This window comes from Ctenocephalides felis, unplaced genomic scaffold (genome assembly GCF_003426905.1).
Source record: "Ctenocephalides felis isolate EL2017-DRISC unplaced genomic scaffold, ASM342690v1 CF-g0.4_SCAFFOLD_03572, whole genome shotgun sequence".
NCBI classification, from domain to species: domain Eukaryota; kingdom Metazoa; phylum Arthropoda; class Insecta; order Siphonaptera; family Pulicidae; genus Ctenocephalides; species Ctenocephalides felis.
The window spans coordinates 40,633,990-40,660,348 of NW_020539726.1; the positions used below are offsets into that span (position 1 = coordinate 40,633,990).

Below are 26,359 nucleotides of genomic sequence, written 5' to 3' on the forward strand. Positions count from 1 at the left end.
AGCTCAACACATGCAAAAGACGGTAAGAAAAAGAAAAAATCAAAACTATAAATATTTACTACTAATGATTGTTAATATATAAGACACCAAAAACTCATTTATCCCATATAGATGCATGTAAAATGAATGGTGGTCCAGCCAGACCACTCCGACCGTTCGAAGGTAAATAAATATCCGACCGACGGATTAAAGTTAAAATGTTTATTTATCTATGCCGATTTCCTTGTCGATATCAGTACGCATACAACGTTGATGCCGGTACGCATACAACGACAGCTCTCTATTCACATACACGACGACTAATCACAATCGACCCGTGTATAAATGATTTCATCGAAAGCGAATGACGCACAGTTCTGGCGTAACGCATTTTCGTTGCATTTGTACGGATTTACACCCTAGTCGCGCCTAAAGAAGTTTTACTTCAAAAACTTTTTTGTTAAAAATCTACAAACCTCTCCAGTATCCGTGACTGCCAAACAATGCAAAGCACCAACTGCAACATCTATAACACGTTTTCCTTTAAGCGCCTGCACTAAAGTAGGTCTCCTGACATGCTGATCAGTCCCATGGCCCAATCGATAGTAATCACCTTTGCCCCATGTCCAAACCTTAAAGACAAACAAACAATTAAATCCTTAAAAACAAACAAACAATAAAATCAATTGACTAGAAAATACAATGAAGAGATACTATGGGAGCAATTCTGCCTCATAAAATAGCGTTGTCATGGCAACGCTCTCTTATGTTTGTTTCTTATTGATGAATATGTGACAATGTCCATTTGCTGTGCAATCAGGCGTATTATACACATAAGCAAGCAATGAATAATGTTATAACAAAATTCTAGATAATGCAGTTATCATAACATTCTTCCTTGGTAATAATATAATTATATTTTATTACCTTCATACAGGATAGCAATAATAAACCCTCATCCCTTATTAAAAAATTTCGAAATATTAAATAATTCCTCTCATTGTCATGCATCCTGTCCCTAAATCTATCATCATACCATTAATCCATTTTTTCTAAGAATCTCTAATCGTACCATGGAATCACCGGTTAATACCTGATTGGTCAAAAATGTAATGGGATGTCTCTTGAACCCACAAAAAAGAACCAATCAAAAAAATCATATAAAATTGTAAAATCATTATAATTTAGAAATATCAAAAATTTCATCTAGCAAACATAAGTATTAATTCAAACTTCAACTAAGTAACATATCATCTATAAGTCTTAATATTTCATTCAAATATACAACAATTAAACTACTTATCATCTTTTAATCGGTCTGATATAGCCACTATCTAAACTAGCTGTAAGTGGAATTCTGTCTTGAGGCAATTATGGCATCGTGCCTTAAGGCAAATTGCTGGAACTTACAGTACCGTAACGAAATGTTCGAGCAAAAAAAATTAATAACTAGTAGGGTGGGTGGCATCGTGCCTTAAGGCAAATTGCTGGAACTTCCCGTACCGTAACGAAATGTTCAAGAAATACTGAATGTTTTCAAATAGATTATTATAAATATTGTAACATTGTCTAATATTTATAAGAATTATATGAACTGAATTGCAAAGTTGAAATTATTTGTAAAGTATATTAGAACTATAGTCAGAATTAAAAATAAAATCTGAAATATTTTCGATACAAAATACAAAAAACTAAAAAAAAAAAAATGGAACAAAATTTTTCAATCAATTATTTAAATCGGACGCTTAGCTCTCTCAAAAACTGCCATTTTTTACATATTTAGCTTCGTATCTTCAAAATGGCTGGGCCTGCCTTTGCCAAAAACTAATAAACAATTCTCCCAATCATTACTAATTGAATGTTTTTTAGATCATTCAAATCGGATACTCCGTTCTCTCAAAAATTCGATTTCTATTTTCTGCACTCTTTGCTCCGTATCTCCGAAACGGCTGGACCTGCCTTTGCCAAAAACTAATCAGCTCTTTTCCCTATCGATAGGAATCGAATGTTTTTTGAACCATTCAAATCGGTTGATTCGTGCGCCCGAAAACGTGACTGGAAATTTGTATCCATACATATATACACACACACACACATCCATTTTTTCTGAAGTATGCCAAAACGTTCAGAAACCTTCAAAACGTCGAGAAATGTAAAAATTTTCAATTCCGATTTTCGGCCCATTACAATAACTTACCCTACGGGAAGTTAATATATCTGGTCCTTCGAAAAATATAAATAAAGTGCAAGTGTATTTAATAGAGTTCGGCAGCATCTCGGTGAATCACGAACTTCTATACATTTTTGCAAACTATCTTGTCACAACTTTCTTTTATGAGGCAGAATTTCCCGGTATATTTTTTTTATTTCACTCACCTCTCCTTTATCGGTGAGTGCCAAACTAAACTGGGCCCCACATTCCAATCTCCGGACACCCAAACCTGTGAGACGTTCCACACATTTAGGCACAGAACATCCTTCAGAACCTCCACGGCCGAGTTTACCAAAATCTCCATCACCCCAGGAAAACACAAGACCCTAGAGATAAAAAAATCACAATTAAACCATATAAATATATTGTTAGTTAACTAATTAAACAAATCAATGTCCTTACTTGATCGGTCAGGCACAAAGTTTGTGCATCTCTGCTGCCACAAGCAATTTGCACCACACGGTGACCAGATAAAGCTTTCACCTACATTAAAAAAAATAATCATTGATTGGATATTTATTATGTATGATTAAGGTATTTGTTTAACAAAATATCTAACCAATTTGGGTTTAACTTGTGTGCAATTGTCACCATGTCCGAGACGACCATATTCTCCAAGACCCCACGTGTACAATTCACCACTGCTCGTTATTGCAGCACTGGAAGAAAAGTTACATATAACTAGTTGGTTTGGTATTTAGCCTTGAGGCAAGTTACATGAACTTCCCGATATGTGTAAATAGTCGACTTAATCAAAAAAAAATGTGTAAATAATATACTGCATCAATCCTACTTAAAAAAAAAAACGATAATAATTTTAGCATACTTTGACGAATTTTTAAAATTAAACTACTTGTCGTAAGGCCGTAATATTACAGTAAGTTCTATAAGACCATGATGTATATCGCCAAAAAAAAGTTCCATGAAAATCGGCTTAAATTTTTTTTCAACAGTTCATTACAAGAAAACGGCTCGGTAGATTTTCACCTAAAATTAATCATTACCATTCCCAACTAATATCTTTCAAACAGTTTTTGATTTTTTAAAATCGATTCGGTAGGATGAGCTTAAGTGGACAAAAAGTTTAACACTTTTTTTCAAATTGCAAAGAAACGGCTTGGCAGACCGTCACACAAAACTGACAAACGATAGTCCTCACCGAAATACATCAAATAGCTTTTAAATTTCTAAAATCGGCCCAGGCGTTTTTGAGAAAACGTCGATCAAAGGTCTAATTTTGACAAATGCCAAACAAACGATGAAATTTTTGCAAACGCAAAATTTTTAAAGCTGAACCTAATATTTTAGTATGATATAGAAGACTATGGTATCTACCGTCAAAAAAATAATCATAAAAATCATCGATTTTTTTTTAAAAAAAACTTTATTACAAGAAAACGACCCGGCCGATCTTTACCAAAAACTAATCAGCACGATTCCCAACCAATATCTATCGAACGGTTTTTGAATTTTCAGAATCGATTCAGAATTGCGGGCTAAATCGTGGACGAAAAAATTTTCACTTTTCTGCAATTTGCAAAGAAACGGCCCGGCCGATCGCCGCACAAAACTCAGATAGTCCTCATCGAGATACATCGAATGGCTTTTAAATTTTTGAAATCGGTCCAGCCGTTTTTGAGAAAACGGCGATTTACGGCAAAAAATCTGTTGGTGCACACGCACACACACACACATACTTTTTCCTTAAATGTTGGTCCCATTCGATTCAGAATGGCTTGAAACGTCGAGAAAACATAAAATTAGTGAATCGGATTTTTTTATGAAAACATAAACTTCTCCTTCGGGAAGTTAAATATTTTTAGAACTGATAATTGGCATATTGAATGATATAAAGTAGTAAAGGTTTATTATTGTTAAAGTCTTACCTATGTGATGATCCACAGGCAATGTCACGGATTCTTTTATTCTTCAACGATTCAATCAAACGTGGCTTCTCCAAAGTCAATCTGTTTCCATGCCCCAATTTTCCATCCTCGCCTTCTCCCCAGGAAAATACCTAGATAAAATATTACATTTATAATATAATAATGAACATTAATATAGGAACCAATTGTGCCGCATAACAGAACAATGTTATGGCAAGGCCATGTTACGCTCCGACTTCCACACATTATGCTACTGAATTATACTGAACACTGTCAAAATTTCCATGTATTTGCTGTGCATTCAGGAGTTTTACACATAAACTGCAACGTCACTCGTATGTTATGAAGCTGAGTCAGAAAGACCCTGTTATCTAACATCGTTTTTATTGACATTTGTGCGGTTTCCTTGAAAACCTACCAAACTTATTAGTCATCGCAAATATTGAAAATCGGATGAGTAATGCGCATATTATCAAAAATTTTTCGTATGTTATAAAGCTAGGTCAGAAAAGCCCTGTTATCTAAGATCGTTTTCATTGGCATTTGTGCGATTTCTAGATTAGGTTTTTTATATGACAACCTGAGAAATACGCCTGACTGCACAGCAACCACATGACTTTTCCAATATTTAGTATGGAAAGTTCTTCATAACATGGCTTTGCCATAACATTTTTCTGTTATTCGACAGAATTGGTCCCAAAATTCTGTTGGACAAATGCTCCTTTACATTTACTATAAATCAATATCCATTACCTTTCCATCGAGAGTCAAAGCCATAGCATGTTTCCCACCAGAATGCACAGCCACTTTCCTGATGACATGTTGAGCTAAAAATGGTACTGGTCGTGGTTGACATACGTTATTTGTATGACCCATACCAAGACGACCATTTGTGCCTTCTCCACAAGCATAAAGCTGTAAAAAAAGATCAAGATTATATATATATATATATATATATATATATATATATATATATATGTTACGGTAAATGTGCATATTTCGGTGAATGTGCACATTCACCGGTGAATGTGCACATTTACCGGCTTATTTGGCGAATGTGAGTTCAACTAGCGCGCGTGCGCACGTGCGGGTGAAATACTAATTCATATATTTATATTTATATTTATATTTATATTTATATTTATATTTATATTTATATTTATATTTATATTTATATTTATATTTATATTTATATTTATATTTATATTTATATTTATATTTATATTTATATTTATATTTATATTTATATTTATATTTATATTTATATTTATATTTATTTATTTTATATTTTTTTATTTTCTTTATATTTCTATTTATATTTATCTTTCTCTTTCTATTTCTATTTATATTTATCTTTATCTTATATTTATATTTCTATTTATATTTATCTTTATATTCATTATTTTAGTCATATGCATATTATTACCCATTATTTATTACTATTGACCAATAACCAATTTATTTAACTATTTCATTAATAACTATTAACTATTTAACCATTAACTATTACCTATTTAACTATTCTTAATTCACTATTTACTAATAATGATTCCCTTTTTGCTAATATCTATTCACTATTTACTATTAACTATTCAGTTATCACTCTTCACGATTCACTACTTTACTATTCAACTACTATTATATATCTTGATCAAAATGAACAAATCTTCAACAGAATGTTATTAATCATTTATCACCATAACACCATTTTGGTACAAAATTTGTAACATGCTTGACGTATTTCGCGCATAGTCTTTATTGCGCATGCGTCAAATACGCGAGATGTTCATAAGACCGATCCAAGTACGCACGTACACCATTGTTTTAAACTGATTGTTTGAGAACTCCACATTCACCTAGCGTTTTGGGGAATGTGCACATTTACCGGTGAATGTGCACATTCACCGAGAGTGCACATTTACCGTAACATATATATCTTGAGGATTTTTTGTTCGACGTTGAAACATATTGAAATGAATAAAACAGCCAATGCGTCGAATGTAAAGATTTATTTTAATTTTTTATACGTTTCGAGACTAGATGTGTCTCATCATTCAGCTAAAAGAAATTTATATTATAAAGAAAAAGTTTTAAAAAATGAATTTATACATTGAAAAAATTAATTGAAAACAACAAATTATACACACCAGATCAGGAAAAACTACACTATACTAACACATTTTACAACACCACAATCACATGATACTACAGTAGGTAAGCAAAAATAATTTAAGAAAAGACCAAAAAAGGTAAAAGTAAAATTGTATGAAACACATATTTATGTTTTTAACAGATAGCATAGCAACAACGCAGTTTGACTTATTTGCGTCGGCGACGCGTAGTTCGCTCTGCTACCCGAACGCGAGCATGGAAAAGAGGGGATATCAGAAGCGTAGTAGAGAGTCAGATTTACAGAAATTAATTATATTTTGATAACTTTCTGAGAGTAAGCAAGAAGAACTGCGTTTGTTCACACAATTTGAATTTAAAAAGATAAAACATGATTCGGAAAATCTTCTAAGGTCTACATTTTTTTCTTTATATAAAATTATAGGATGGTCAGTATTAAAAGAGTGTTTGAAATTAATAATGTGCTAAGAAAACATTGTTTTAAATTGTCTAGGATTTTTTGAATTATAAATATGTTGATTCATTCTTTTACTAATGTATTGGGAACTTTCACCGATGTAACAACTGTCACAATCTAAACAATTAATTTTATAAACGGCATCGGTGATTCTGTCAGACGGAGATTTTGATTTTAAAGTAGAAAACAGGGAACTGAGTGTGTTATCAAAAGTAAAAACTAAAAGAAAACCTTCAACAGAAAGAAGTTTTTTTTTAAAATAAGAAAAGCTACCCAAATAAGGTAAAAAAATAATGCCAAAATAAAGTGTCTGTTAAAAGTCTAAGTGTTGTATTGTTCCTATTTAACATTAAATATATATATATATATATATATATATATTAAATTTTTTATATAATATATATATATATATATATATATATATATATATATATATATGTATTGGAAGTTGTGATGATCGGTCACATTACCTTTCCGTGTTGAGATATGACAAATAGAGATTTAGAGCCTCCGACAATGTAAATAGGTTTCAGTGCAGTCAGATAGCCTGAGAGTACTGGTAGTTTAACTTTGGAACCTTTTAAACCACCAAGTTGGTCTTTGTCATTTAAACCCCACACCAAAACCTAAAAAAGGATAAATGAATTTTAACAACAGCTAGTTTTTTAATATCATATGTAAAGCTGTACTGGTACTTTTATACAAATACTGTATTCATTTCAGGCAGACATAATAAATAAACTAGTGGTGTATGGCATCGTGCCTTAAGGCAAATTGCTGGAACTTCCCGTATCAAAAATTATTATTTTTTTAAAAACGAATAACATTTTTGAAAAAAAAAATTACTTCGAAAAAATTAGATTTCTGAGAAACACTAAATTGAAGAAAAAATTACATTTTTTGAAAAAAAATTTTTTCAAAAAAAAAAATTTCTTTTTTTTTTAAATTTTTTTTTTGAAAAAAAAAATGTTTTGTTTATTTTGACATATTTTGGAAGATGTGAACTTTTTTTCAAAGCAATCGTAGTGCTTTAACTTCATAGAGACAAAATATAAAACGCGTAAGCGCCGCGTCGCCGTCTAACGGATAAATATTGGTACGGAACCCATTGGAATGTAAACAAAATTTATACTTATTGTTAAAATCTCTATAAAATATCTGATAATTTAATGTGCATATGTCTAATGATCATTTTTGACCGCCAGATGGCATTTTTTTTTACTATTTTCGTTAGATCTCCGAAACCGCTAGACCTGCCCTTATAAAAATTTGATCAATTATTCATCTTGTCAATACAAGTAAAATGTTTTTTGAATTATTAAAATCGGACGCTCCGTTCTCTTAAAAACTGTGTTACCGTTTATGGCACTTTTTGCCCCATAACTTCGGAACGGCTAGACCTGCCTTTGCCAAAAACTAATCAGCACGCCTTCTTATCAATACGAATCGAATGTTTTTTAAATTATTCAAATCGGTTGATCCGTGTTTCCAAAATCGTCGACGAAAATTTGTATCCGCACACACACACACACACATGTATCCATTTTTTCTAAGGTATGCCAAAATGTTCAAAAGCTTTTGAAACGTAAAGATATATAAAAATTTTCATTTTCGATTTTTTTGCGATTACTATAACTTGCCCTACGGGAAGTTAACTAGTGGTATATGACATCGTGCTTCAAAGCAAATTGCTGGAACTTCCCGTACCGTGATGAAATATTCGAGAAATTTTAAACGTTTTCAAATATATTACTACAAATACTGTAACTTTCATTATTTTTGCTATCTTGTTATATCTGAGCAAATCAAATGTAAATCACAAATCAATTTACCTCCTCCAGAACATTAACAATCGTCATTTCATTTCGAATTCAATTTAAAAAAAAAATAGTTGCCTAATTTACACAAAATTGAAAAAGTGCTCCTATTTGCAAATAATTCTGTACGACATTTTCACTTATACTGTGCTTAGCTTGGCGGCATTTTCACGTTTTTCAATAGTTTTCGTTTCCACAAAATTGGAAAAGGGCTCCAATACATAAACAGTCTAAACGCACTTGAGTGGACATTTGTACCAGAGTGGCGCTTAGACTGTGCTTAGCTTGGGTAATAATTTGAATTTTTAATCCAAAATTACAAAAATGTTTTATGGAAAATAAAAAATATGTAATAATTTTTTATCCTCAAAAGCAATTTTGTCAATACAAGCAGAAAGTTTTTTAGATCATTCAAATCGGACGCTTAGTTCTCTCAAAAACTGTAATTTTTTGCACATTTAGCTCTGTATCTTCGAAATGGCGGGACCTGTTTTTGCTAAAAACTAATCACCTCTTCTCCCAATATTACAAATTGAATGTTATTTAGATCAATCAAATCCGATACTCCGTTCTCTCAAAAACTAGTTTTGTATTTTCTGCACTCTTTGCTTCGTATGTCCGTAACGACTGGACCTGCCATTGCCAAAAACTAATCAGCACATCTTCCTATCAATAGGAATCGAATGTTTTTTAAACCATTAAAATCGGTTGATCTGTGCGCCCAAAAACGTGGACGAAAAATTTTATCCATACATACACACACACACATCCATTTTTTCTGAGGTATGCCCCTTAAAAATGTTCAGAAACCTTCAAAACATCGAGAAATGCAAAAATCTTCATTTTCGATTTTCGGCCCATTACTATAACTACCCTACAGGAAGTTAAAAAATGAATGTCTTATTTATTTTATTTATTTATTTATTCATAAGCAAGCCGTTATCAATAATAATAGATATTATTTCAGGCTCTTGTCAAGCTTATTCATAATTAATATAAACGGATAGTAATATTATAATAATCATAATAGCTGCACGGATTTCGCTTCCGAAAAAAAAGAGCTGAAAAACAGCATTCGAACATTAAATACAATGTTCTTCATCATCATCAAGTTCATCATATTAAAGTCTATTTGACCACCAGTCAAGCTCAAAATTCTTGCACAAAGTTGAAAGTTATACTCATTTAAAAAATTTATATTAATAAAACAGCAATAAAAAAAAAATGAAAAAAAAAATATATGGTTGTACAGGCGATCAAATGGTCAGACTACATAGATACAGGAGAAAATTCAGTAATGTCATAAAAAGCTAATTCTTTAAAAAGTTTAACTAGGGAAGCATGAAAATTTTTTGTTGTCTAAGTTTCGGATATTGAGTGGAAGTTTATTCATAAGCTGAATACCTAGACCGTCGATCGTATTGAAAGAGCTGGCTAATTACCTGATTCCCATCGCTCCCATAATCAACACCATCCCCGTTCATGCCTCCAGCTCCATTACTTCCAGCCACAAAATTCAAATCCTCGCAAAAACTATCATTGTAATCGGTTGCCATAAATTGGAATTCGTTGTTCATGGGCACTGTGTCCATTTGATCACCATTTTCGATGCCAGCAAGAGCAGCAGCAGAGGCCGACGTGGAAGGATCCTGCAATCTCTTCAATCTTTTTCCCAGGAATTTAATATTTTGAACCCGACAGTCGATGCCTCCGCCCCTGACCTGCTTGATGTAGATCTCGATGCAGCGATAGTAGGCCTGGACGTCCGATAGAAGAACAATCTGGGAAAAGGATAAATATTATATTATTATTATAAGAATTATAAGAATGTCATCACTTCAACTTGGAACAGATATTCCAAAGATCATAAAAAGATTCCTAAAATCATAAAAAATCCCATAACAAACTTCAGAAAGATTTATCAAAATTCGAATAATCGTTTAGGAGGAATATACTTTCATACAAGAATTTTAACGCTCAAATTGATTCTACGTTTTAGTTAGAAAATGTTTGTATGTGAAAAGGAAAAATCAAGTATATTTTACAATAAAAATACCTTTAATGCTATTTTATGTTGAAAACGATGAAAAATGACACATATTGTAAAGTTTCTGGATATATTATATAATGCTTAATACCAAGCATTTATTTAATCTCATGCATTTTGTTTCATGGCGTTTTTAACATATTTATTCATTACTAGCTGACCCGGCAAACGTTGTTTTGCTAAATAAGGTATATTCTAGACAATTTCTAGAGAATCAAAAATATTAATACTTTAAGTATATAAGGATGTGTTGTTTGAATACTTCTTTCAAAAATTTGTTATCTAGATCTTTTTACCCTGTAGGCGGGGTAACTTGAAACGAGCAGGTGGCAAAAAGATTTAAAGCCTTATTATAGTTTTAAAGGTATTTTACAAAATAATTACATTTTTAACTAATGCTTAAAAACTACCAACGGAAGAAAATACTTTTATTATGGATTCTCAAAGATTACCGTTTATCTCCCCCATTTCAAAGATTACCGTTTTCAAATCAAGCTTGTAGCTGGCTATAAATCTTTTTTCCTCTACTTTCAAATATTGTTGTTAAACAATGCTTAACTTTACTGATTTTTGACAAATCGGTGGTTGGCCTTTTTAACCCCGGACCTTCATATGTTACTATCTATTCTGCGATAAATTCTGGGAAATTATCACTGGAAAAATGTTATTCGACAAAAGGTCTATTTGATCGATACCAAATTTAGATTCTGAATTTAAATAACATAAATAAAAAATATAACCTAGAAAATGTTTTATAAATACCAATGAGCATATAATTATACAAATAAGATCTTTCAGAGCACCGTGTTTGAGAAAAATATGCTAAAAATGCATTTTCATATTGACATATCAAAAAAGTTTATATTTGAGTCTCTAGTAACACTTGGGGCCCGTTTACTAACGTTTTTATATATAAATAAAACTACAAACAAAACTACTTACTACAAATTTATCACAAATAAATAATATTCGCGTAAAACATCCTATTAAACGTAATTGAACATCATCTGTCACGAAATTGCCACCGTCCATTGTTTTATTTAAATTACGCTTCTACAAAAATTTTCTAATTCAAAATGTAAAGTTTCTACGCGGATTTGAAATAATTTCTCACCTTTTGGACTTTCTGTGGATTGACACGAATTTTTCAAGACTAAGACTGGCCAAATCGATTCAGCCGTTTTCGAGTTTTATTCGGACATTTGAAAGAGAGCTCCATTTTCATATATAAGATATCACATTGCTTTATTAAACGAAATCTTACTTTAATCAGTTTTGAGTATACTATCAATAGAGAATTTTAATTACAATCAAATTTGGAACAGAATTAATTAAGATTTCTTTGTGTCGACAGAAACACTCGCGCCAAATATACTTAAGCAAAAGATTCCATCTATGTAGATATCAACCACAAAAAGCATTCTTAGTTTTACATAATTGCGTTTAATAGATTTCGAAAAGAATTACATTATTTTTTAAATATATGATTTATATATATTTTAGGATTTTAGGATATAAATGGAATGGAGGAATATTATATTTAAGTGTTTTTATTACGTATATCGTTGCAATTTTGATTAAGACCTATTTAAATATTCTATTCCCCAATTCACTTATACTGGAGTTGGCAAGTCTTCAAAAAATTTAAAAATAAGTGCTCATTATGCAAAAATATCTTAATTTTTTACGAAATTGTTAGTTTAAAAAGCAAATTCTTGCTTTTGGAAGTTAAAGACATAATATGTACAAATATTGATAATGATTAAAATAATTTTAGTGGCAGACATTATATCACAAAAGCATTTACATTATCAGTTTATATTTGCAAAACCTAATAATGTGTCTAAATTTGTAACAAAGTGAAGGATATAAGCAATTTAATGTATTATCCAAAAAGTAATAATATATGAATGACGATGGCAAATATATTACAATCAAAATATATACATATAGTATACTACTCTTGCAGAAATATTTCATTAAATTTACACCTATTAACAATATTCTGCAATTGTCAGAAACGCAATATTACTAAATGGGAAGTCGAAATCATTATATGTATATGTATATGCATAAACAATTAAAATACTTACAATTAAAATATACCTAATATTAATTTTTATCATTTTTGTTATTAGATCTAAATAACCAGGGCTTAATTTATATATAATCAGATCATTAGAATCAATTTAATATATTTAAAGCAAAAATTGTATGTAAATATTCCAAACACTGTTGTAAGTGCCCCCTCAAATATAAAAATGTGTTTATATAATAAAGTGCATTTTATTATCCAACAATTTCATATTTGAATCATTTGAAATTATGGACTTGAATCAAAATGTTAACAGTGTTTACAAAAATTGTATTTGGTATTCTTTTTATATCTATACGCTTTCTATTTATAAACTTAATGGGACTTTTAAAAATTAAAATTTTGATAATCATATCTATCATATCAGTACATATATTTTAAGTTTAGCCATATTTAATGTATAAAACCATTTTGAGGTATTTTACGTATACATAGTTTACAAACGACAATCGTATACCTGTTTGGAAAAATAAAAATCTTAAAAAATATAATTTCTGTTTCAGAATCAGTATACAAATTAAGTGAATCTCAAGATTTGTTATTTAGGATTAGAAAATCGAACATAAAAATCCAAAATAAAATGAAAACTTTAAGATATTTAATATATTTTATAAGATTATTAAAGTAATAGATGACCCGACAGACGTTGTCCTGAACCCACATCTACATTTTTTTAATATCCTATACTAATATTTACCGTCCAGTTAAAAAAAATCATTATTGTTTTTCGAATTACTATTTACACCAATATATGAGTGATGTTAAATGTAGAACTGCTTCAAATAAAATGATGATTCTCAATTCCCACAGTTAACACTTTAATTATCCCTTTAACAAATATTAAAATATGTTCAATAAAATTGGATATCAAAAATTATACACTGCAATTTATAGAACAAATTTATTTCCAATAGCTCAATTTATTTTAATGTCAAAGGTTATACAATATTTTCAGTCATACCTGTAGATGTGGATGTATAAATGAATGATTTTTTGTTTATTCACGACTAAAACATTGATTTTCCAAATTTTTCAAAAAATCATCGTCTGCCTTTCTGATGTGTTTATGGTCTTTTAAAAGGTATAACAAATTCATAAAGAATTAATGTATAGCATTCGCGGTAAAGGTACAATATCACCTGGGAATTTTCTACACAAAATAATTGCTTCAATATTATTGTCTATAATTTTTATAATTTCGTACCATATTTTAACTGGCTTTGAGTAATTTTAATATCTAAATTACATTTTTCTCACTTATAATTCAATAAACATCATTACTTAAGTTCATATTGGAAGTAAATTAATTTGACAAATTCTGTTCTCATGTGCTCTATTCAACCTACGATCAACAAACCTATTGCAGTAAATGGAGAGGAAAAAGCATGTGCCGTGTGAATTTTTTTTACTGTGCTCCAATTTGCATGATATTTTGGCAATAGGCTAATCTTAATCTCAAGTTCAGAAGTGAAAACAATTTGCACTCCGTCACCACCCCCGGAATTAATTGAATTACAATTCTTTTAATTCTGACTTTATCGGAACTTGTAATGTACTATTTTAAAGGTAATGGCAAATAACATTCTTTTCAATGCCAAACAATGCCTCAAATATTTTTAATGTCAATGAATGATAAGCGGTTTTTTATAATTTTTTTCATTTATTTCTACAATCTAACTATATTTCTATAATTCAAAAAATCATAAAAAATTCCCATAACAAACTTCAGAAAAATTTATCAAAATTCGAATAATCGTTTAGGAGGATTATTCTTTTATACAAGAATTTTAACGCTCAAATTGATTCTACGTTTTAGTTTGAAAACGTTTGTATGTGAAAAGGGCTGTTTTTAAGGGTTTCCCGGCAATTATTTGATTTTTTCTTGCCGTAAGAACCATCCTTGGACTTCAACGAACATTTTTAAAAAGAATTGGCCAAATTGGTCCAGGCGTTGTTGAGTTATGCGCTTACCAACACATTTTGCGATTCATTTTTATATTATAGATTAAATATATCACATGAATCACTTACCCTGGAATCGTTAGATCTGGTTGTTAAATAATTCAATTTAGCCATCGATACGAAATTGTCGCCTCCTCGAACGACTATTGTGTAGGGCATGTAGTTCAAATCTTGTGGATTTACAGTCATGAATAATTTGTGAACTACGACGTACTCCACGATTTCCAAACGGATGAAATGCTGATAAACAAAAATGGAAATAAATAATTGGAAAAAAGACAATATTAGAATCGAGTATATAAAATAAGTTAATAATATATAACTTACATTTCCAGACGTTGAAGAATTGCTTTGCCAGTAGGCGGTCGTATCGTCCAGCAATTTATTCTTCAAACTCTCACCAGATGATACAGCCAAAGATCGGACACATTCTGACCATTCTTCCAAGATTTGACCTAAAGAAAAAAAACAATAATTAACATATCATCTTTAGTGCAGTAAACGGAGCGTTTTAGATCTGAATTTTTTTTACTGTGCTCCGAATTGAATAAAATTTTGGAATTAGGTTCATCTTACCCTCAAGTTCAAAGGTGAAAACAATTCGGGTTCCCACACCCCTTCTCAATTGTGTAATTACATTTTTTCAAAAGAAATGTCGGAAATCGATAGAAGAACTAATTATAAGAAAAAAAATGTCTTCTATAGTTTTTCAAAAAAACTAATACTTTTCAAGTTTCTGGCCACTAAAGATTCATATATTTTTGGCGTGTTTCTTCGTTTTTTTGCAAATATCTCCTAAAATATACATTTTAACGACAATCATGTAATGAACAAAATAATGTCAATAAAAATCTTAATAAATCGTTATTACATAAAGTGTTCTAGGAAAAATATTAAGCAAGATTTGAAAGAGCAGTCATTTTTTATTTCGTTCAAAATTTAATTGTTGTATTTAAAGCCATCTAATGTCGAGGTTTTACATTTTATGCATTACGGTGAAATTGGGTTTTATGGTGTTCAACATAAGCTTTAAAATTAGTGCTGTTACAAGTTTTTACGTGTAAAATGAGTGAGCTATCATGCAAATAAGAAGTTTTTTTCTTTTAAATCATATGGTTAAATGAGCGCCATTTCCACTAGAATTAAAGTAATTCACATTCCATCTAGAATTCACTTCATTATAGACATCTTGATGGATTCTAGCAGATTCACTACTTTAGTACAAACTAGTTTCAGAAAACTCACGATTTACTTAAAACTTTATTTTCCGATTTTTTTAAAAATCCAACTTATTCTCATTATATCAGGAAAAGAATAAAAGATACGTAAAAAACCATATAGATAAAAATTAAAAGGATCTTTATGGCTTATTATTGTTTTTTATTATTTTTCTTTCACACAAAAATTTACAGAGTTATGAATGTTTAAAGAGTGCGCTGCGCAAATCGGCAATAAAAGTTTTTATAAAATCGTGAGTTTTCTGAAAATAGTTTGTACTAAAGTAGTGAATCTGCTAGAGTCCATCAAGATGTCTATGATGAACTAACGCGAATTGTTTTCAACTTTTGAACTTGAGGGTAAGATGAACCTAACTCCAAAATTTCATTCAATTCGGAGCACAGTAAACAAATTTAGAGGTTATACCCTTTTTTCCTCTCCGTTTACTGCACTACTTAACATCTATGTCTCTGAATAGAATTTTTAAATTACAAGATTTATATCCACTACCTGCTACAGCTGTTCCAGTATTGCTCTCGCTTTCTGCAAGTAGATCTATTGTTCTACGTCGACTTTTAGTATCCGAAGAAGGTGGCACCAGCTCCATTTCGCTAAGTTGTCCAGCCCAGTTTGACTGCTCTCGGAAATTCACTGTTACATCACCAGTTTCTCGAGTAATTTCTGAAAAAAAAATAAAAAAAATTCACTTGTTTGTTCCAAGGATACCTCTTCAAATCACTCATAGCATTAGTTCAATGTTTCACTTATATTCAATTTTTTTTGACTCTGCTATTAGTTTAGTGATAGTGATAGTTATAAGTATAGTTTCTGTAGAAAATAGTTTTAGTAATTCAACCTTTGGATTTTTCACGAAAAATATGGACAAAAACGTTTCAATAAATTTGCAATTTTAATTGCTTGATCAAAATCATTTGTAAATATATACTTAACAAAAAAATTCACTTTGTGGTTAAATCTAATGAAATCTACCGCCCCACCCATTACTTAGGTCTCCTAATAGAGTTTATGGGTCCAAAGAGTTAGTTAGTTGGTTCTCGGTCAATGTAGGTATGTATGTCACATAAGAAAAATTGAGTACACCTTAAAGATCAGATCATGTATCATTAGCTAGAACATGTATCATTTTCCCATATTCTCGAAACAGTATAATATAGAAAATTATAAATATCGAGTGGATAATATTGCTGTATGCAAATATAGTCATGTCCATAAATACTTGTCGATAGATGAATTATTATATAGGTTTAGTTACCAAGATAAACCCAAACTTCTTCTTGTTTATATCTTATATATAAAATTATGACATATGTAAATATACTCCTCCTAAACGATTATTCGAATTTCGATAAATCTTCCTGAAGTTTGTTAAGGGTATTTTTTATGATGTATGTGATTATAAAAAATATAATAATACTAGATGACCCGACAGACGCTGCCCTGTACCCATGTCTACAATTTTTCGATATAATATACTAATATTTACCGTTTACCTAAAAATAATAATTATTGTTTGTTAAATTACTCTTCATGCCAAAATGAATATATATTTATAATATGAGCGATATTAAATGTAAAACTGCAAAATGATGAGTCTTAATTCCTACACTATATATTGGAAATTAAAGTCTTTTAAACGGTATAACATAACCATAACCATAACATTACACTGGTATTTCATGTTGGATTAAATTAATTTAATTTTTAATTATTTAAGATATCTAAAATTGTATCTTAAACTTCTACCGTATTCATCTCTACTTTACCATTTGTTGTTCTAAAGTAAAATTTTTACGAATTTTGAAAATATTGTGGAAAGATTAGTAAAAGATGCAAAGAAATTTTATATTGAAAAAAAAACTATATTAAAAATTTAATATCCAAATCTTGTGTTGGCGCCCCCTAAGGTGTGCGCTCGTATTTTTCGCATGCATCGCATTAAAGTTAGGACTGGCCCTGATTAATACTTAATTTCATATTTTAACTGACCATACTATCTTAAATAAAATGTCAAAAAAATAAAAAAAAGAGATATCTCATAGGAGATAATCTCTCAAATGCATTTACACCCAGCATATTGTCTTAAAAAATGTATATTATTTTGATTGGCAATAAAACTATGCAAAAAAAATTAAGTGAATTAAATTGTCATATTTGTTCATATATGTATCATTCAATCTGCCATACATATACTGTATCTTATATTATTTTAATTTCTGGCATATCTCAGCTGCTCTTTGGCAATAATAATGTAGACATTTCACTTTTCTTATTCATAATCATAAATTTATTATACATATTGTAACATTGTCTAGGTTCATAAGTAAATTGAAAATTTTGTCAGATGATACAGACAATGACATGCCGTTTTTTGCAATTTTTAACTTCCCGTAGGGCAAGTTATAGTAATCGCAAAAAAATCAAAAATGAAAATTTTATATATCTTTACGTTTCAGAGGTTTCTGAACATTTTGGCATACCTTAGAAAAAATGGATGTATGGGTGTGTGTGTGGTGTGTGTGTGTGTATGTGTGGTGTATGTATGTATGTGTGTGTATAGGTATGTGCGGATACAAATTTTCGTCGACGATTCGGGAACACGGATCACCGATTTGAATAATTCAAAACACATTCGATTTGTATTGATAAGGAGACGTGCTGATTAGTTTTTGGCGAAGGCAGGTCTAGCCGTTCCAAAGATAAGGGGCAAAAAGTGCCGAAACGGTAACTCAGTTTTTAAGAGAACGAAGCGTCCGATTTGAATAATTCAAAGAACATTTTACTTGTATTGACAAGATGAAGAATCGATAAAATTTTCATGAAGGTAGATCTAGCGGTTTCGGAGATATGAGGAAAAAGAAAAAGTAAAAAATGAGCCATTTGGCGGTCAAAAATAATCATTAGACATATGCACATCAAATTATCTGATATTTTATAGAGATTTTAACAATAAGTATAATTTTGGTTTACATTCCTATGGGTTCCGTACCAATGTTTACGCGTTAGACGTCGACGCGGCGCGCTACGCGGTTTGATATTTCGTCTTTATGCAGTTAAAGCAGTACGATTACTTGAAAAGAAAGTTCAGATCTTCCACAATATGTCAAAATAAAGAAAAAAAATTTTTTTCAAAAAAAAATTAAATTTTTTTTTTTTTTTTTTAAATTTTTTTTTCAAAAAAAAGTAATTTTTTGTCCAATTTATAGTCTTTCAAAAATCTTATTTTTTCGAAGTATAATTTTTTCAAAAATGTTAAAAAAATAATAATTTTTGGTACAGGAAGTTCCAGCAATTTTCCTTAAGGCACGATGCCTTAATTGCCTTAAGACAGAATTCCACTTACAGCTAGTTTTCATTTATTTCTACAATATTGCGCATGCATCCCAGTACTTTATAATCACATACATCTTAGAAAATTTCCTTAACAAACTTTAGAAAGATTTATCAAAATCCGAATAATAGTTTAGGAGGAGAATACAGTGAGTGCTTGTAATTTAATATGAACTTTAACAGTAATGAAGCTCAAATTGATTCTACGTTTTAGTTAGAAAACGTTTGTATGAGAAAAAAAGGGCTGTTTTTAGGGTTTTCCCTGCAATTATTCGATTTTTTCTCGCCGTAAGAACCATCTTTAGACTTGAACGAACATTTTAAAAAACGAATTGTCCAAATTGGTCCAGGCGTTGTTGAGTTATGCGCTTACCAACACATTTTGCGATTCATTTTTATAAATAAGATGTATTTGTATCTGTTATTCTCCTTACGTGTGATGACTCCGACACTGGAATGATCAACGCATCCCCACTTGTATCTCGGCGTGACGACACTCATCCTGACCCTGACCCTGTCTCCGACCTTCAATTCGCGCCCCAGAGCGCCGCCGCCGCTGCGAACGCCGTACCGATCGATAAACTCGGCCGCCGCCGCTTTGGCAGCCGACGACTTCGCATCGGCCACCAGCTCCAGGAAGATGAAAGGGACCCAGTTGCTGAAGCCCTGGTTGTACCATTTAACCTGGGGAAGAAGACGTTTATTTATTTATTTATTCAACGCCCAAGGCAATAATACAATATAAGGGTCATTCTTTTACAAATCGTATGAATTTTCGAAAAAATAAAATGTCACATTTTAGAATTGTCTGAAATTTTTTTTACAGATATTATACATAAAATCATTTGACACGTATTTTAGGATTTTGCTGACAAAAATTTTTGTACGTAAATATTTACGATTGAAATATGGATTTTTTGCTCAATTTCTATGAACATCATCTGCGGTAAATTAATTATCTCCGGATGTGCTGATCGGATCAGTATTATTTTTTTTATTACACTCATATTGAAGTGAACTTTGAAATGATTAAAATTTTTTTTTGTTCTTGCAATTTTCTTAACAATAACAACCCTTAAATATTTACAAAGGTTTTACTCAGCCTTACCCCAACTTGAATCGATCCAAAAAAAACATATTTTTTCTTTTTTTCTTTTTTTCTCGGCAACAAAATTCTTTTTACAATTTGTTGGAGACTTTGTTACATCGAAAGATATTAAATATTTTCATTGTACTCATTTGTCACTTTCGAATGACAATCTTATCGTTTTTCGGTTGAAAAATATTTTATAATTTCGCTTCTGGCGAAAAATGTTAAATATATAGTCGAAAAACAAACATTAGGGGAGAGCGGAGCTTAAACATAAAATTAGCGAATCGGATTTTTTGATGAAAACATAAACTTCTCCTTCGGGAAGTTAAAAATTAGAATATTAAGAGCTCATAGATAGCTCTGTGTATATACATAACACTTAATATAAATAAACTTCAAATATATAACATTAAATAAAAACTAACAAGTGGAGTGGGTGGCATCGTGCCTTAAGGCAAATTGCTGGAACTTCCCGTTCCGTAACGAAATGTTCGAGAAATACTGAATATTTCAAATAGATTATTATAAATATTGTAACATTGTCTAATATTTATAAGAATTATATGAACTGAATTGCAAAGTTGACATTATTTGTAAAGTATATTAAAACTATAGTCAGAATTAAAAATAAAATCTGAATTATTTTCGATATACAAAAAAAAAGTTGAAACAAAAATTTTTTTTCCAAAATCAATTATTTTGTTAAGACAAGCAGAAAGTTCTTTGAATCATTTAAATCGGACGCTTAGTTCTCTCAAAAACTTTTTTTACATATTTAGCTTCGTATCTTCGAAATGGCTGGGCCTGTCTTTGCCAAAAACTAATAAACACTTCTCCCAATCATTACTAATTGAATGTTTTTTAGATAATTCAAATCGGATACTCCGTTCTCTCAAAAAGTCAATTTCTATTTTCTGCACTCTTTGCTCCGTATCTTCGAAACGGCTGGACCTGCCTTTGCCAAAAACTAATCAGCTCTTTTCCCTATCGATAGAAATCGAATGTTTTTTGAACCATTCAAATCGGTTGATCCGTTCGCCCGGAAACGCGACTGGAAATTTGTATCCATAGATACATACACACACACACACACACACATCCATTTTTTCTGAGGTATGCCAAAATGTTCAGAAACCTTCAAGACGTCGAGAAATGTAAAAATTTTCAATTCCGATTTTCGGACCATTACAATAACTTACCCTACGGGAAGTTAAAAATAAATGTTCACTCAAAATTTTATTCTAATTTTTACAGAATAATTTACTGAAAGTTATAACTCAAATACTCATCAATAGAGTAAAAAACTTGCTCTTTAAAAAATGTGTTGAGTAATTTATAAAATTTCCTATTTCCAACTTCTCTAATACCTAGTGGCAGCTTGTTGTAAAGCATTATGCCCAGACCATCTAAAGTATTAAGGGGGTATTCTACTGTAGAAGCATGAATTTTGCCCGGTTTTTGAAGCGCTGTATAAAAGAAACAAATAATATTTTTGCTATCGATTTTTTTATCATTTGTTTATTGATATTTTATTATTACATAAAAAAAATTATTAAAAAAAAAAAATTTGAATTCACAAAGTTATGAGCAGTCAAAGTGGGGGCTCAAAAAAAGAGGGTGTCCTTAATTATTATATATATTATTGTTATAGTTGCCGCTATCATATGAACCTTGGATAAGTTAAAAAAAAAAATTGTTTGAATGGCGGCAGTTTGAAAAAATTTTTTTTTTCATATTTTTTTTAACATATCCAATTCTTTTAAAAATACTAAATGAAAAGTTATAGTTTTAGGAAAGGTCCATGCGATAAAGCGATGTATAGAGAAGATCCTCTCCAAATTTGAAGTAAATCAGTTAATTAGAACTCGAGATATCCTTACCGCCAGCTCGAAAAAAGTAGTTCCGAGAAAAACGCGTTCAAAGTTTTGAGACTCGATCGGACCCGAACCGAGGCCACGTCACTAAAACGTATATAACTCAGGAAATAATAGTAATTTTGAAAAATCCTTTTAATGACATATTTTTGAATAACTAAACTTTGAAAATATGAAAAAAAAATTTTTCGATTTTTTCAAAATTCTACAGTAGAATACCCCCTTAAATGAGGAGGCCAGTTTCAATGTGGGACCTTTTACAAGTTTATGTCTTGTGTCATAATAAATACATTTGGGATTTGGGTTTATTAAACAGGTTACCATTATTTTTTATAAAACAGAGAGTGATTAGGAGAAAAATGCATGGAACGGGTAGAATCTTGTGCTCATGGAGAAAAGGTCGAAAAGGTGGCCCTAGAACAGATCCTTGTGGAACCCCCATCTTTAAATTCATATTGTTAGAAACAAATGTTATCCCGTTTCGATTTAAATGAACACATTGTGATCTGTCATTAAGATACGACTTGACCAAGCAATTTTCCTTTCCCCTGATACCATATCGTTCTAATTTATTAAGCAAAATTTCGTAAGAAAAAGAGAACTGTGAATTTCATCAAAACCTGAGCTAAAATTACCTTTTAGTCTAAGAAATGCTTCTGAAATTTCATCTAGAGTTACCGGAAAAAGATAAATAGTGTCAGACGATCCCGTAAAAACTAGAGAAGGTGCACAAATGACGCGATTGTTATTTACATTTGTAAGTACTGACGTAATAATAGTTGCTTCGTTTATGAAAAATTATTAAACTCGTTAACTATTGTTTGGGGGGTTCATAAATCTTTACATCATTAATAGTAAGAAAATCAATTTGTTGATCATGCTTGCCAATATAGATTTCAGATTTAATCAGTGACCATATAGTTTTTGGTTTGTTGCCAGAACATTTTATCAAACTATCATTGTATTTTGGCTAAATCAACTACGCTATTAAAAATATCTTTATATTTTAAAAAATATTCAATAAAACAGGTATCACAATTATATTTAGATAGTATTTCAAGCAGTTTCAATTTTTTAAAAGAAATTAAGATGCCTTTTGTTTGCCATAAACATCGATTAACTACACTGTTATTATTACATGATGACTTTATATATGGAAATGCAATATTACATTTATTATAAAAAATAGATATAAAGTTGTTAAAACTTGAACTAAACTATATTTAAACTATATTTTTAACTTCCCAAAGGAGAAGTTTATGTTTTCATCAAAAAATCCGAATCGCTAATTTTATGTTTTCTCGACGTTTCGAGCCATTCTGAATCGAATGAGACCAAATTTGGAAAAAGTATGTGTGAGTGTGTGTGTGTGTATGTGTGTGTGTGTGTGTGTGTACAGATTTTTTGCCGTAAATCGGCGTTTTCTCCAAAACGGCTGGACCGATTTCAAAAATTTAAAAGCCATTCGATGTATCTCGATGAGGACTATCTGAGTTTTGTGCGGCGATCGGCCGGGCCGTTTCTTTGCAAATTGCAGAAAAGTGAAAATTTTTTCGTCCACGATTTAGCCCGCAATTCTGAATCGATTCTGAAAATTCAAAAACCGTTCGATAGATATTGGTTGGGAATCGTGCTGATTAGTTTTTGGTAAAGATCGGCCGGGTCGTTTTCTTGTAATAAAGTTTAAAAAAAAAAAATTCGACGATTTTTATGATTATTTTTTTGACGATAGATACCATAGTTTTCTAGATCATACTAAAATATTACGGCCCTACGACAACTGGTTCAGCTTTAAAAATTCGTCAAAGTTTGCAAAAATCAGTATGGTCTTTTTGGCATTTGTCAAAATTAGACTTTTGATCGACGTTTTCTCAAAAATGCCTGAACCGATTTTGGAAATTTAAAAGCCATTTGATGTATTTCGGTGAGGACTATCGTTTGTCAGTTTTGTGCAACGATCTGCCAAGCCGTTTCTTTGTAATTTGAAAAAAAGTGTTAAACTTTTCGTCCACATTTAAGCTCATCCTACCGAACCGATTTTAAAAAATCAAAAACTCTTCGAAAGATATTAGTTGGGAATGATATTGATTAGTTTTAGGTGAAAATCTACCGAGCCGTTTTCTTGTAATTAACTGTTGAAAAAAAATTTAAGCCGATTTTCATGGAACTTTTTTTGGTGATATACATCATGGTCTTATAGAACTTACTGCAATATTACGCCCTTACGACAAGTAGTTTAATTTTAAAAATTCGTCAAACTTTGCTAAAATTATTATCGTTTTTTTAAAGTAGGATTGATGAAGTATATTATTTACACATTTTTTTTTGATTAAGTCGATTATTTACACATATCGGGAAGTTCATGTAACTTGCCTCAAGGCTAAATACCAAACCAACTAGTTTAAGAATATATTGTCGATTCCTGAATTTTCAACTATTTACCTCAACACTCAGATCATGAAGGCCTTCCACGCTCACTTTAGAGACCAGGCCCAAGTCTCCTGGTTTGACTTCGTCATAAGCTTGACAACTCCTGACCAGCATTCCTCGATGAATCAACTCTTGTACATATAGTGCATATTCATCGGCGGAGAGGAAATGAGAACGCTTACTGTATTTTCTAAAAAAAAGGTAAATTTGTCTTAGTACTTAAGATCGATTTAAATTTAAGGTTTTGTTTGTGACTACCTATTGGTTCCCATGACACTTGATGAAGCTTCAGAAAAACCATCAGGAATAAGACTGGAACCTGAGGTTGACGGCTGGACGTTGGACAAATTCATTGATGCAGATGCCTATGATAAGGAAATATATATTTATTACTAGCTGACCCGGCAAACGCTGTTTTGCTAAGTAAGGTATATTCTAAACAATTTCTAGAGAATCAAAAATATCAATACTTTAAGTGTATAAGGATGTGTTGTTTGAATGATATGCTATATACAATGAAGTATTATAAAAACAATAAACCTCATTAGTTTGTCTATATTTTGTCGATACAATCAAACTGGAAGCTTTATACACTTTCTATAGAAAACATGGTATAATCCAAACCAAGTCTTTTTTGGTCTTTCGACTTATTGATTACGTTTCAAGTTTTTCAGATTATTTTTCGATTCTGGATTTTGTGTATAATTGTAAATAATACTACTGAGCTTATACAAAAAATCAAATTTCTGCGAGGAGAGATAGAAAATGAATTAAGTGTTTCTTCTTTGACCTGCTTTTTGTAAAGTTTCAAGTAACATTCCATGAATTATAATAAATTTAATAAAAATTATACATGTAGCGCAGGGCGAGGCACAAAGGTCCAATTTGACTTTGAGCAAATATTAATTACATTATAATAATCAAAACAATTATATCACAACAAATAAAACATTTCAACCAAACAATTATCTGACTACGTTCAGTAAAACTGCCAGCTACTTCATAATTGTATGCGCTTTTTTATGTCTTTCAAAAATTGTTATCTAGACCTTTTTACCCCATAGACGGGGTAACTTGAAACGGCCAGGTGGCAAACAGGTTTAATATCTTATTTTAATTTTAAAGGTATTTTACAAAATAATTACATTTTTAACTAATGCTAAAAAACTACCAACGGAAGAAAATACTTTTATTATGGATTTTCAAAGACTATCGTTTATCTCCCGACAGCAAAGTCATAAGAATCAAGGTTATAGCTGGTTATACATCTTTTTCCCTCTACTTTCAAATATTGTTGTAAAACAATGCTTAACTTTAATGGTTTTTGACATGTTGGTGGTGAACCTTTTAAACCCCGGACCTTCATATATTACTATCTATTTTTCGATAAATTCTGAGAAATGATAACTGGGAAAATGTTATTCGACAAAATGTCCCTTTGATCGATACCAAATTTAGGTTCTGAATTTAAATAACATAAATAAAAAATAATATAACCTAGAAAATGTTTTATAAATACCAATGAGTATGTAATTATACAAATAAGATCTTTCAAAGCACCGTGTTTGAGAAAAATATGATTTGCAAAAAAAGAATGCAACAACGCCAAAAAGTGCATTTTCATATTAATATTTTAAAAAAGCTGATATTTTGAGTTTCTAGTAGCACTTGCGTCCGGTTTACTACGTTTTTATATATAAATAAAACTACAAACAAAACTTCTTACTACAATTTAATCATAATTAAATAATATTCACGTAAAACATCCTATTAAAGGTAATTGAACAGTCTAAAAGTCATTGAGTTCAATA

General features: G+C 30.6%; 1 protein-coding gene across 1 annotated transcript in view; it reads right to left on the reverse strand.

Moving 5' to 3' along the window:
- The window catches only part of LOC113388487 (E3 ubiquitin-protein ligase HERC2-like), a 25,923-nt gene extending 1,022 nt beyond the window's left edge, over window positions 1–24,901 (reverse strand). Inside the window, exons 1-14 of the mRNA XM_026625862.1 lie at window positions 24,807–24,901; window positions 24,561–24,738; window positions 19,586–19,835; window positions 16,314–16,484; window positions 14,913–15,040; window positions 14,655–14,825; window positions 9,924–10,262; window positions 7,135–7,290; window positions 4,831–4,992; window positions 4,078–4,208; window positions 2,751–2,850; window positions 2,594–2,674; window positions 2,356–2,517; window positions 456–611 (exon numbers count right to left, since the gene is read on the reverse strand). Of these exons, the coding sequence (XP_026481647.1) occupies window positions 456–611; window positions 2,356–2,517; window positions 2,594–2,674; window positions 2,751–2,850; window positions 4,078–4,208; window positions 4,831–4,992; window positions 7,135–7,290; window positions 9,924–10,262; window positions 14,655–14,825; window positions 14,913–15,040; window positions 16,314–16,484; window positions 19,586–19,835; window positions 24,561–24,738; window positions 24,807–24,901 (2,280 nt within the window). The remainder of the gene's footprint in view (window positions 1–455; window positions 612–2,355; window positions 2,518–2,593; window positions 2,675–2,750; window positions 2,851–4,077; window positions 4,209–4,830; window positions 4,993–7,134; window positions 7,291–9,923; window positions 10,263–14,654; window positions 14,826–14,912; window positions 15,041–16,313; window positions 16,485–19,585; window positions 19,836–24,560; window positions 24,739–24,806) is intronic.
- Between the last annotated feature and the right edge of the window lie 1,458 nt (window positions 24,902–26,359).